Consider the following 14,389-nt stretch of genomic DNA (forward strand, 5'->3'; position numbering starts at 1 on the left):
CCTGGACTCCATAACAGAAACCTTTGAAAATGATCATAAAGCATATACTTACAGTTAAGAGCACTTGGGAACCAGGTTCAGTTTTCAGCCCCACATGGTGGCACACAGCAATTCTTAACTCCAGTTTTAGGGATTCAATGCCATCTTCTGACCCCTGTGTGTACTGCACACATGTGGTGCCCCTAACATATTCATACACATGATATAAGTACATCTAATACAAATAAGATTTCAAAAAATATTTACAAAAGAGTCCATAGCACATAAACCATTATTTAGGGAAATGTGAACATTTGGTAGGAGAAAGTATGGAGCTTACATAAAACAAGGCTACTTTGTTCTTCCCTCATTTAAACTCATAAACATGGACATTGCACTCCACACTTGTGCAGTCAAAATCCCAGGGCTTCCTCTCCCTGCGGTCCCTGGAATTAGCATCTTCTTGGGAAGAGCAGGATAGTAACAAACCTCATGCTGGTCCAGTGTGCCTCTATGAGGTGCATTTGATTGCTGGGTCTCTCACAAAGGACTTTCAGAGCATCTGCTCAAAGTCATGTTGACCCCCCAAGGCTGAAGAAGATTGATGAATGGCCAAAGCTTTTCTGGGGCATCCATACACCTATCTGGTTTTGTTTATGATGATTGTCAGAGCAGACATAGCCCACTGAGGCTTTCCCAGAATCAGCATTGTCATGGTGCATTCCACACAGTGACCTCTCCTGTATTACTAGGACGGATGCAGGCTCACCACATTTGAAGCATTTCAGGACTTTCATCCAGTGAATATTCTGGTGTTTATTTAGGGTTAATGACTAAGGGACTGTCCACATTCAGTGCACTCCTATGTCTTTTGCCAGGTGTGACTCTTCTGATGCGTAGAAAGACCAGAACTGTATTGGCAAACCTTGCCACATTCTTTGCACTCATGATGTCTTGCTGCAGTGTGAACTCTCTCTGTGTTTAAGGAGCCTGTAATGCATGGTGAAGAGTCTCCCACATTCATTGCACTTAAAAGGCTTAGGTCTGGTATGAACTTTTTGGTGGTTCACAAGTTTAGTGTTGTTCCTAAAACACTTTTTACATTGGCTACACTGAAAAGGGCTTTCTCCAGGGTGTACCTATTAATGATTTAAAAAAAAAAAAAGTTGAATTTTCTCCTAAAATTTTCCCACATTTGCTACACTCATAGGGCTTTTCTCCACTGTGAATTTTATAATGAGTTGTAAGGCTGGCTTAGTACCTATACAATTTCCCCAAATCCCTGCATTTAAAAAGGTTTTTACCCAGTGTGAACTCTCTGGTGCTCAACAAGGGAGTGGTTACATCTGAAAGCCTTTCTGCAGTTGCTGCATGTGAAACACTTTTCTCCAGAGTGATCCCAAAGGTGTTGAATGAGGTGGGCTTTCTGTGTAAACACTTTCCCACATTCACTACACTTAAAAGGCTATTGTCCGGGGTGAACTCTCTGATGCACAACAAGGGAGAAGTAAGCCTGAAAGTCCTCCCACATTCAGTGCACTTGAAACACTTTTCTCTAGTGTGAACACGAAAGTGTTGAAAGAGATCAGCATTTCGTCTAAAGGGTTTCCCACGTTCACTACAGTTAAAAGGCTTTTCACCGATGTGAACTCTGAAGTGTTGGATGAGATGCAATTTTCAGCTGAAGGACTTTCCACATTCATGGCACTTAAAAGGCTTTCTTCCAGTGTGTATTCTTTGGTGCAGAACAAGTATTGAGTAATGATCGATGGTCACTGCATTTGTAGTTTCCGAGGTGAAGGGTCTCTCCATCCTCAGGGCTCCTGAGTGGTCCCCCAGCATCATGAGTCAGTTGATACCAGAGAAGATCTGAGCTGGGCTGGAAGTGCATGGCATCACCTGTGTCCTTTGATATCATTTCTGATAAGTGGCTTCTGCCACTGTTTACAGCTGGGATCCTGCCCTCTTCTCTTCCTAAGGGTTTCTCATGTCTCAGCTGTTGCTGCTGGAGCCTGGTGGCACTAAGCGCTCCTTCTGTGGAAATGCTCTGCTCATCAAGTGACTTTTCAGCCTCTATTCTGCTCCAATGACCTGAGCACGGAGAAATGATGATAAAGGGCATGTAGATTTTGGAGTGGCAGACGGTAACCACTAGTAAAGAGCCTGGGATTACTGGTAGATCATAAGGGACCTAAGTAGGCTTGGGAAGGCCCCACTCACTCACAGGATACAGGAAGATAATAGGTCCAGTGGCTTCACAGACAGCAACAACACAAGGGTGGCATGCCCCAGAGGGAGTAGACAGTACCCTCAAATACTCATGGACAAATGGCCTTCTGCAGGTCTCAGTTGCTTGAGATACACACAGTGCAGATGGCTGTGTCTAGGTCCATAAAACATGACGACTAAAAAACTTGCATTAAAGTACAGCTCAAGGAGTTAGTGCACAGCTAACAACAAAAAGAAGGAAAGCCTCTCTTTCACAGTGCTGCAGCGGAATGCATGAAATACAGCAGGTAATGGAAGGATATCCTAGGTTTGAAAAGAACAGAAGTGACAAGGAAGCCACTGGGCAGCTGTAGTGGAAACAGTTCATGTTCCTTAATGTGCTGCACCAAAGCGTTAGAGTCAATGGTTTCTTGATTTGAAACCATGCCAGCATTCATAGATCTACCCTAGGCAGTGAGAAGAGCCAAGTCCAGCCCAGCCCAGAAAGCTCTGATAGAGTGGAAGGTCCTTACCCAAAGAGGCCAAGAATTCAAAGGTCTCCAACATTACACTGTGGTATAGAAGCCTCTGAGAGCCATCCAGAAGTGTCCGCTCATCCCTTGAGAAGTAGACAGCCACATCCTTAAAGGCCACAAAGCCCTGTCCAATAAAGGAGAGTTGGGTTCATAAAAAGCCTTTTTCCTTAAGCCTCTCGCCAACCACGAGCTATCCACTTTTGCTTAGCTTGCTACTGTACAGGGTAGTGGACTCTTGAGCCGTTGATACCCAGTCTTTCCCCAATGTCCCAGTGACCACTGCATTCATTACTCAATTAAAAAATAAATGTGGACAGAAGGAATTCATCCAAGATTGATGACTGACATGAGAAGTCCCTTCTTTCTACCAGATAATTCACATAAGGTCTTTCATATCACACCTCCCAAATACGAGCAGACTTGGGTCACTGTTGTGCGTTATACACCTAATAGGTGGGCCCAAAGGCCACCTGTGTACACTCCCTCCCATCATACACATTACATCATAGTGCACCTCCATTTCCATCTTAGTATTCCAGCCCAACTTCTCAGGTACAATTCAATTCCAAATTGCTGCCTCCCACTATTTCTAGACATAAAGGACATCTAAGGTTTTTTGAGCATTCCCAATCCAATCTCATTTCTAGGCATTCCCTAATGCTGATCATGGGAACCTTAATACCTCTTTGTCATACATGGGAACCTTTTCACATAAGGGACTGAGCAATTTTACATTCTGTGATCACCTTCCATGGTGAAAAGATGGAAGGACAAGAAGAGTAAGCAGAGTTCCAGACACTACAGCCTAGAGATCACGTAAATGGGATTCATATGGATGAACTCTGGGGTATCTTCCACTAATCTGTTCATGATTGGTTAGTGTCTCTCTACCAATAAGATCCTATGAAATATTAAGCCTGTGAGAAAAAGAAAATCATGACATGGCAATCCCAAACTATCATCCATACCCTCTCACATACCCTGCAGCCAGATGTACACAAATGCTACCTTGACCTAAGTCTTCAAAGTTTCCTACTGTGTGCCCTGGATAAGGCACCAAACACTTCAGTGTACTATTTGGACTTTCAGCTAAATGATTTCTCACATTCCCCACACTTCTAAGACCATAATCCAATGTGCATTATATAGTGCCAATCAAGTATGAAGTTTTGCCTGGAAATTATTCTACATTAACTGCACAGAAGACTCTTTTCCTCACATGGACTCTGCTATGTTGAATACAATCAGCATTTGGCTAAAGGGTTCCCTCCAGGCACTACATCTAGAAAGCCTTTATGTAAGGCCTTTAAATAGTTGACCATACCCACTGCCTTTAAATGCATTCTTTCAGTGTGTATTCTCCAGAGGTGCACAAGTTAAAGATTTACTAAAGATTTAGCCATGGTCACATTTACAGCTCTTGTTGCCAATGAGAAAGACCTCTCCACTCTCAATGCTCTTGGGTGGCTTCCCACCACTGTGAGTCACCTGATGCCTGAGAAAATCTGAGCTAGTCTGGAAGTCCACACCATCCTTCCTGTGCTGGAAACTCTTCTCAGACATGTGGTTGCTCCTTTTCATAATTGAGATCTTGCTCTCCTCATTACATAGGGGGTCCCAGCCACATCTCAGCTGCCCATGCATGTTGCACTGAGTTCTCTTTCTGTAGAAATACTCTGCTTAAAATGAATTTTTTTTCAGCCATGGCTCCAGTCCAGCAACCTAGACATAGAGACATCTGATGAGTGCACATAGACCATGGAGAGACAGACAGCAGATAATAAGGAGAATAATGATAACGAAAGTGCTGGCAGCACACAGGGGCTATTAAAGGTGGGAAGGGCCAACTCCAGTGCTGAGACTGTCAAGATCATTGGTCCAGGGATGACATGGGTACCAACTACACAAGCATGGCATGCAACACAAGGAGGGCTCTCAGGGACTCAAACACACTCCTCAGTAGAAAGCTTTCTGTAGAGATCAGCTGCTGGAGACACAGAACACAAAATACAGTGGTATATCTAGGCCCACAAGCCTTGATGACTTAAGAACCTACATTCAACTGGGCATGGTGGTGCATGCCTTTAGTCCCAACAGGTGAGAGTCAGAGGAAGGTGGATCTTTGAGTTTGCTGAGTTTGAGGACAGCCTGGTCTACAGAGTGAGTTCCAGGACAGGCAGGGCTACACAGAGAAACAAACAAAAAAAAAACCCAAAACAAACAAACAAACAAACAAACAAACAGAACCTACATCCAGCCTTCCATGATGGCATACTTTGAAGGCAGAAGTGGGCAGATTTCTGTGCTTTGGAGGTCAGCCTGGCCAATATGGAGATGTCTAGGATGACTGTCAGAGCTACAGAGTGAGACTCAGTCCCAGAAATATACAAAAACAGAGCAAACTTCATGCTAAGATGAATGAGGGAACTGATACACAGCTAACAACACAATGCAGGTAAGCCACTGCCCACAACGCTCTATGGGTCTAGGCCAAACACATATGGCTAACTCTATCAGAGACAAAAAAAATTGGAGAGAACAAATAGGCAACAGAGAAGACAGACATCTGTCAAGAGCCTTTGTCTTGGTACCAAAACATTGTATTCAGTAGATAATCTTCATTTCAACCTATTCCACAATTCACACATCACCCAGTTCCACCATTCAACTACCTGTCCACAATGCGTGGCCATGATTCTCAGTTCATGCATGAAGGAGTTGTCCCACAATCCTACTTGAGTGATTTCATAGGTTCCATGTAATACAAAACCAAATGGAAAGAGAGGCCCATACTAGTTGCTTCCACTGAAAAGATAAGTAGTCATGGATTCTCTACCAGGGTGGGAATCTTTTACCTAAAAAGCTTGAGAGTGCGAAGTTCTCTAGCATCACAATGTAGTTCAGAAATTGCCTCTTGGAATGAAACTGTCTATTCTTCTCTCAAGAAGTAAACAGCCATATCCTCAAAAGCCATATAACCCTGCAGTAACAGGAAGTGTTGAGTTTGTAAAATGCCCTTTCCCCTGGGATTCTGGCCATTCCCAAGATAGCCACTACAATTTAGCTCCCTACCTCAGAGGGTACCAGGTCCTGGGACCACTGACACCCAGTCTCTCTTTAAAGTCCTTTGGATCCCTGTTTTCAGCACTCAGCAACAGAGGTCACATAAATAGATGGAGTCCATCCAAGCTTGACATTTGACAAAGAACATTCTCTTAATTAGAAAAATCACATGGGGTCCTCTAGATCATGCTTTCCAAATATGACTGTGTTGGGTTATAGCTATGCATTCTGGCTGTGGAGGCCATGTACACATTATCTCTCTCTCTCTCTCTCTCTCTCTCTCTCTCTCTCTCTCTCTCTCTCTCTCTCTCTCTCTCTCTCTCTCTCAATTGTGTGCATTTGTATTACATCTCTAGTTCTGTTTCCACCTCAGTATACAAGGTCCAGCTGCTCAGGTTACTGTTCAAATCCTAACCCCTGCTTTCCAGAACTTCCAGACATAGTAAATAGCTAAGGCTTTATGAGCATTCCCAATCAATCTCACTTACAGGCATTCCCTAATGTTAATCATTGGAACCTTAATACCTTCAAATCTTATACCAGTGCCATCAGTGAAAACCTTTCCATATCATCCCTGCTGTGGACTCAGGGACCTTACTTATATCCCTTGATCACCTTCTATGGAAATCCAACAAGGAGTTGAGGCACACTAAGAATGAAAAAGTTTGGCTCCTGAAGCACCCTTCACTTACCTCTTCATGGTTGGTGGATGTCTTTGCATTAACATGAACCTCTGGAAAAGCCAGAGTGTAACAAGCAATGATGCTGGCATCCCAAAGGACCACCCAAACTCTCGTATCTGCAAGTCAGGGTTATTGAACTCACACTGATGTTGGCCCTTACCTAAGTTAGGGTTTTCATTGCTGTGATAAAACACCATGAATGACCAAAAGCAACTTGAGAAAAGGGTTTATTTCAGATTACAGTTGTAGTCCAGTAAGAAATGATGCCAGGGCAGGAAGTAAAGGCAGAAGGAACTGAAGCAGAAGCCATGGGGGAATGCTGTTGACTGGTTTCTTCCTCATGGCTTGCTCAGCCTGCTTTCTTGTTCTTTTCTTTTCATTTTATGTGTATGGGGGTTTTATGAATGTGTGCCTGTGCACAGCATATGGGCTTGGTGCCCATGGAGGCTGAGTAAAATCCACTCTGTCTTGCAAGAAAGCTGCATCAGGAAGGCTACTGCCATTTCCTCAAACATGTGTTGGAAAAGGATGCCTTCACATCAAGTGAGAAGCTGCCTTTGGGATCTGATTAGGGTCTTTCTCTTACTCATTAGATTTCAGGCTCCTTTTTTCCCATTCCATTGGGATTCTAACTGTTTTTCTCCAAGTCAGTTCTCCCCAGTAAGTTTCTGCCACTCTTGATGGATATTGTATTAAGAACTTTTAATAGTGTTCAGTGCTTTGTGAAACCCCAAGTGGTTTTTGAGATCATTTTCTCTCCCCTTGCAGACACTGTCACAGTGCTTACAGGTGACATGATAATTACTCATCAGAAGGGACTTGAGATCACTGATTCCAAACCTTTATCTGAGGCTGTGTGCCTCTTTCCACACACTCCACACAGGCTTTCCTCAGTCCCGAGTGCAAACCGAAATCTGGTAAGTAGCTCCTCACACCAGGGGAATGACATATATTTAGGAGCTGTTCGTCTCAGGAAAGCTAATTTGGGTATTATTAAACTTTGTTCTCTGAAACTAGAAACAAAAGCCATTAACTTCTGAGACACAGTTAGTTGGATAGGTAGTAAGTAGGAGAGAAAGACACTCAGCAGGTACACCGTGTAAACTCTTATGGACGTGTTTTGGGGCTGCCTACATTGCCATAATGAATACTATTGCTAATGATATGATAGAATGTTCCCTCTTAAATGGTTTATCTAGGCTAAAATTAGAGGTTTAATTTTAATCTGTACAACTTCTCCATATAGAACTCTTTCATTATCACATAACAAGAACTCTAATTTGGACTCTGTATAGTGATGCTTTCTCTCAATTTAAAATGAAGATAATTCTGCTTTTTTTTTTTTTTTTTGAGACCAGGTCTCTGTCTTTATGTAACTCTGGCTGTACTGCAACTCTCTCTGTAGACCAAGCTGGTCTCACACTCACAGAGATCCTCCTGCCTCTGTCTCCTGAGTGCTGAGATTTCCATGTTTTTCACTTAGGATATTTGACATCTTTTACATTGTATTTTTTGTTGTTGTTGTTTTGTTTTTTGAGTAGGTACCTGTCCTGGATCTTGCTCTGTAGACCAAGCTGGCCTTGAACTCACAGAGATCCACCTGGCTCTGCCTCCCCAGTGCTGGGATTAAAGGTATGCGCCACCACCACCCAGCTTATCTTTCACATTGTATATTCAGTGTTATTTGGTTCTAATTGTGTGGGCAAAATTTACCTCTGTTTTATTAAAATAATGGTCCTAAAACCATATACTGAATAAATAATATCCAAATAAACTGATGAATTATAATAATAAACTTATCCCTATATATGTGCATGTGATTTGCTATAGATATTTCTATAACTTCTCTATTTTTTTCTGTCAATATAAATAACTGTACTTATGTCTTAATTTTATTCTTGTAATTTTCATGTATTGTTTGTTTTTAATTATTTGAGAAATATTAGAAATGCTACTATTTAAATGATAATTATGTTAAATTCATATTTATATTGAAAATATATGTTGGTCTATAGTTTGTCTTTGTTAGTCTCTATTTTTGATGTTCATGTGTTAATAATTTAGAAGCTTGCTTTTATTTCCATCAAGATAGCTTTATGCTGGTGTTACTTTGTCAGATTTCAGTAATCTTTTCAAACTAATCAGTAATGGTAGATTTGGCAAAAATAAGATCACAAGAAAAATACTAAGATGCCTTTGCAGAAATTTTTGCTTTGCATATATTCCTTAGCCATTTGATTGAAGTGTTTATTATTTATAAATATATCCATATATTTATATGGATGGAATACAACCAGTTGTAATAAATACTACAGACACACAAACATATCCCAGGTAAACATTAGCTAGTTTTCTGAATATTTATATTTATAAGAGTATAATATAATAGCAGATGAGAGATGCTCATGTTGATGCCATCTCCTGATATTATTCAAATCCTCCTTCAGATAGAGATAGATAGATAGATAGATAGATAGATAGATAGATAGATAGATAGATAGAAGGAGACAGAGAGAGAGAGAGCAGCACACACAGAGAGTTTGATTGATTGATTATACAAGCATACCAGTGCATATCTGTAGTTTTACTGTCCTCCTTGAATTATTTATCTTTTTCTGAGTAGGTTTTCAGGCCAAGACATGACCTTATTTTGTTTTATTTTACTTTTGGCCTTATAGCTTTAAATTTTTCAATTTAATTTTAACATGACTTAAGTAATCTATAATGCTTAAACCTGCATCAAGCCAAAATTGTGATATAAGGAAATTTCCTACATTTTCACCATGGTCCTTCTAAATAGTCAAGTTTCTGGTGCTAAGTGCATATTCTCCTATTTTCCTAAAAATTAACATATTTTGATTCTGTGAAAAATGGATTTTCACTTAAAATATAGATTGGAGGAAACTCCACAAAGTATATTCTTCCTTAGTGTAGTGTGTGCATTAATGAAAACTAACAAACAACTCAAACATGGAAATTGTTGGAGCATTGAAAAGTATCATGAGTGAAGTCTATTAAGAAGTAGACAAAATCTGCTAAGTTTAGTAAATTATCTTAACACATGGTGAAAGTTAAAGACCATCTAAGACTATAACAAATATGGTATTTTGAAAGTCTGAAGCTGCTGGAGTTGGAGAGGTTACAGCTTGTGTGGTAATCTAAAAGATGAGGTGGCCTGGACACCAAACAGTAATGGGTTTAGCCCACAGTGACCTGGAGCAGTGGACTGATGTTTCAGTTGTATGCATCTTTATATTCCAGCATGACTCATTTCAGGAGAAGGCACCTCTGTGCATCCATCCAGCCTTTCTTGCAAGCTAAACACCCATAAATCTGTAAGTAATCAAAGTTCTTCATTGGCTAAGATATTCCTGAATTCCACAGTCCAGTTAGAAAAACTTTGGAATATCACTGACTGGATCAATACCCAGAGGTCTTTCCTCATCTCCACTGCTGTATTGGTCTGCTGGATAGTTGTGCATTCATCTATTTATTCAATATTGGTATTTAGATGCTGTGATATTTCCAGTGCTGTTCTTCTGTTGATTGCTTTTGCATAAGTAAGCATAGAATGCTATTAACACTTACCTAAAATGAGGATATATAATCTGGGATAAACAGAGTGAAAGTTTCTTTACTGTGATGTAAAACATTTATTTTTGTTCTTTCCCCCACCAAGTCCTCTGACTTCAGTTGAAATCAACGACTCTCTCAATGTCATTGCAATGGGTGCTGGAAAATTGGAGACGGGAATTATCTTCCTCCTTCAGACAGGAGTTGGGATCCTTGGAAATTCCTCCCTCCTTTGCTTTTACAACATCTCTTTCTTCATTGGACATAAATTGAGATCCACAGATCTAATTCTGAACCAATTAGCATTTGCCAACTCCTTGGTCCTTTTCTTCAAAGGAATACCTCAAACAATAGTGGCCTTTGGATGGAAAGATTTCCTGGATGATGTCGGATGTAAACTAGCCATTTATTGGTGCAGAGTGGGCATGGCTGTTTCCTTGAACACCATCTGCCTCCTGAATGGATTCCAGCTCATTAAGCTCAACCCTGGTATTTGGAATTGGATGGAGGTCAAGATTAGATCTCTAAAGTTCATTGTCTTCTGCTGTTTCTTGTGCTGGATCTTACATATTGTATTAAATTCATTCATTCCTGTTCTAGTGAGTAGCCCACGGGGTAGGCAAAATCTCAGTTTAGAAAGTAATTATAGGTATTGTTTCTGGGAAATGCCAGATCACTATAACCCACTGTATACAGTCCTCCTATATTATTCCCCTGACTTTTTGGGTCTGGCTTTCATAATGTGGGCCAGCATCTCCATGGTCATTTTACTGCACAGACACAAGAAGCAAGTACAATATATTCACAACAAAGCCCTCTCCAAGTCTAGACAAAACCATGAAGCCAGAGCCACACGCACCATCCTGATTTTGGTAACCTCCTTCTTTGCCTTTTATTCAATCTATAATGCTTTGACCATCTGGACAACCTTAACTGTAAAAACCAGTTACTGGACGATGAACAGCTCTGTGTTTTTGAGTACATGTTTCCCAGCATTAAGCCCCTTTGTGATCATCATCAGTGACACCAGAATCTCTAGGTTGTGCTTTGGCTGTTGCCTGAAGACCAAGTGTCTTTCTGATTAGTTCAAGTGCTCTGGCTCTCTTTACTTTCTTTTGTGAAGTCACTTCAATTATTGCTAACATTTAGTTAGCTATTACATAGTAGAATTTTGTGAAGTCAACCAGGGCAAATAGGACCAGTAATGTCCCTGCCCACATGGATCTTCTCATAAAGCTATACATTTACATTATTAACTTACATCTAAAGTAATTAATTATCATCGCTGGGTAGTCATAGTGGAGCAAATCAGGGAAATTTTAAATATTGTCGTGGAAGGAAAATTATAAGTTTGGGCAATTAGGAGACATCTATTATTTTGGTTTTGATGAAGATACATACAAGTTATATATTGTTTACATATAATTGTGTTAACCTCTTTCTGGCTGTGGGAAAAGCACCTGAAAGATACCGTGTTTAGGAAGACATGTGAAGCTTCCAGATTTTGTTGTGTTTAGGTGTTTAGAGTGCATAAGAAAGAATTCTGGAAAGAATCTGTGAGTCTATAAAGGAAGGTGTTGAAAAGTGTTGGGTTAAGCAATTAGGACAAATGAAAAAAAAAGTATGACTATATAATGGAATTGCAAGGCCAGTGAATGGGTTCAAACTGTGGGTGACATGAGCAGTTATTTTTGTTTTAAATGCCTTACAGAATATTTACTTTAAAAATATACTCATTTTCACTCCTGATTTTTAATTTTTTATTACGAGTATATATGTGTCTGTATGTGGGTATATGCAAGTGAGTGCAGTGTCTGTAGAGTCCAGAAGAGGGCCTCAGATCCCCTGGAGTTGGAGACATGAGAGGTTGTAAGCTACCCTGTGCTAGTGCTGGGAGTCAAGTTTGTGTCCTCTGAACATAAATAGCTCTGAACTGCTGAACCATCTCTCTTATCCCTTTTATGGTTTGTTTTGTAAACTGATTTCAATTAGTCTCAATTTGTAGCATCTAGTATAAAGTTTTAAATGCTTACAAATTTTTTGGCTATTTTCATCGGGATAACAAATTTCAAAAGAGAAAAGATGGATATTGAAAGATTGAGTTCTTTCCTTTTAGTACACTGATTTGATTTTCATACTCTTCCTTAATCTTGATATTTGAAAATTTCAAATACCTTACACATATTCTTTTGTAAATTAGTTCTTGGAGAATTTCATGCAATGTGTTTGCATCATATTCACTTTAACCCCAACTCCTCCCAGATACCACACCTTAAAAAAAAAAAATCCATCAAGTTCCCTTTTTGCTACTTGTATACTCTTGGATATGTGGCCTTCCAGTAGAGCTTGATTGACTTACTAGGTGCTATACTCTAAAGAAAAAAAAAAAATTACTCTCCCTATCCCAGAAGCTATCATTTTTTGGTTGCTCCTTAGCTAGGGGTGAGATTTTTGTATCCACTTTCCCTGTCCTTGTTGGGATTTGGTCTGGCTTGAGCTTGCACAGGTCTTGTGAATGATGCCACAACTGTTATAAGTTCATTTTATGCAGCTTCCCTGCTGTGTCCAGAAGACACTTTCCTTATTGCCATTCACCTTTCTGCCCCCTCCTCCACAGTGACCCCTTGTGAGGAGGGGCTCTGGTATAGATGTTCCACTGAGGAATAAACATTCTGCAGTCTTTTGTTCTCTGAATCTTGGATGAGTTGTGGGTCTCCGTAATTCACATCTCCTGCCTACAGAAGCTTCTCATGAGGGTTGAGAGATATATTAATTTATGGGTATAACAATGGAAGTTAGTTGAATGTTATGCCCATTTAGCAGAATAATAGCACAAGGTTATTCTCTAGGGCCTAGGACTTGTGTTGCCATAGGCTCTTGACCTCACAATTATGACAGGTATGGGTTTTACCTTGTGGAGTGGGACTTAAATCCAATCAAAGTAGTTGATTACTTCCATGATGTTCATGCCACTATTTCACCAGTGGGCATGCCTTTACAGGCCAATCTTTATCATAGCTTGTAGGGTTTGCAACAGTGTAATTAATGACTACTTTGGCTCTCTGGTTGTATTTATAACACTTTCTAGCACTAAAATCTAGCCGGTAGGGACGAAGCATCCAGGTGAGTACTACCTTGATTTCTTCATGTTCTATGAGTCAAGTGTCTTCAGCAATCGAGTCTTACTGTCAAGTTTCAGGTTCTAGAGGATAACCAAGAACATTGACAATGGTCTGTAATGTTTGGGGTTTATGAGACCTCACTGGCCAACACTTCCAAAATAAGTAATCTGTTTATATTACTGGGATTTTTAATTGTTTGACTATGGTGTCTAGTAGGGGCATTGTGTGTGTGTGTGTGTGTGTGTGTGTGTGTGTGTGTGTGTTAGGATGCTTCTACTGTATATTAATTTATTCATCTGTATAATTGCAAATATATTCTTTGTCTTAAAATACCAATAGTGTTTATTAATAGAGTTTTAAGCCTTTTGGTGTGGCTTAATTCCAACTATGTTGGTTTTACTTGCATGTTTTTTTTTTGGAGGGGGTTTTTGAGACAGGGTTTCTCTGTGTAGCTTTGTACCTTTCCTGGATCTCACTCTGTAGACCAGGCTGGCCTTGAACTCACAAAGATCCACCTGCCTCTGCCTCCCAAGTGCTGGGATTAAAGGCGTGCATCACCACTGCCCAGCTCATGTTTTTCTTTTTTTTACAAATACTTTCTCACACTTCATAAACATTTCCTACATTTATTTTTAAATCAACAACATCTGTTCTAGTTCTTCTTTCATGTTGTCTTCATTTTCAGTAATATTAAATCAACAGCCAGGTGAGTACTCTGCACTTTACTTGTTTTGACTGAGAGAAGATCTCTGTGTAGTCCTAGACGGCATGAAATCAGTATCTCCCCATTTATCCTCTTCAGTGCTGGGAGTACACGAATGTACCACCACACTTAGCTTTCATTTCGTGACCATACTTGGTGTACAGGGTGTGTGTGTGTGTGTGTGTGTGTGTGTGTGTGTGTGTTCTGAATGCACAAGTTTGTCAGCTGTGCACATTTACCAGGAGGACATTGGATGCCCTGTTTGATCACTCTCTGCCTTATGCCCTTGAGATGGAATCTCTCTGTCACTGAACTTGGAGCCAAGGTAGCAGCTGGCAAGCCTTAGCAAATCTATCTCCACCCACTTACAGTCCTAGGGTTAGAGATGTACACAACTACTGTATCATTTAAATTGGTGTTGGGGATTTGAACCCATTTCCCCACACTGGCATAGCCAGTGTTCTTACCCATTGAGCTATCTTCCAAGTCCCTTAATTGTAAAAGCACTAAAATGTCTTAAAT

At 40.3% G+C, this 14,389-nt stretch overlaps 1 protein-coding gene across 1 annotated transcript; it reads left to right on the forward strand.

Moving 5' to 3' along the window:
* Positions 1-7,351: 7,351 nt before the first annotated feature.
* Vn1r1 (vomeronasal 1 receptor 1) lies at positions 7,352-11,127 on the forward strand. The gene is made up of 2 exons (XM_006980013.2): positions 7,352-7,386; positions 10,149-11,127. Exon 2 carries the CDS (start codon positions 10,195-10,197, stop codon positions 11,125-11,127), a length of 933 nt encoding a protein of 310 aa, XP_006980075.1. The 5' UTR covers positions 7,352-7,386; positions 10,149-10,194.
* The last annotated feature ends 3,262 nt before the right edge of the window (positions 11,128-14,389 follow it).

This window comes from Peromyscus maniculatus, chromosome 1 (assembly GCF_049852395.1).
Source record: "Peromyscus maniculatus bairdii isolate BWxNUB_F1_BW_parent chromosome 1, HU_Pman_BW_mat_3.1, whole genome shotgun sequence".
In the NCBI taxonomy this organism is placed as follows: domain Eukaryota; kingdom Metazoa; phylum Chordata; class Mammalia; order Rodentia; family Cricetidae; genus Peromyscus; species Peromyscus maniculatus.

Coding starts and splice junctions, on each gene's coding strand:
- Vn1r1 (XM_006980013.2), top strand. CDS start 10,195: ATGGGTGCTGGAAAATTGGAGACGGGAATTATCTTCCTCCTTCAGACA.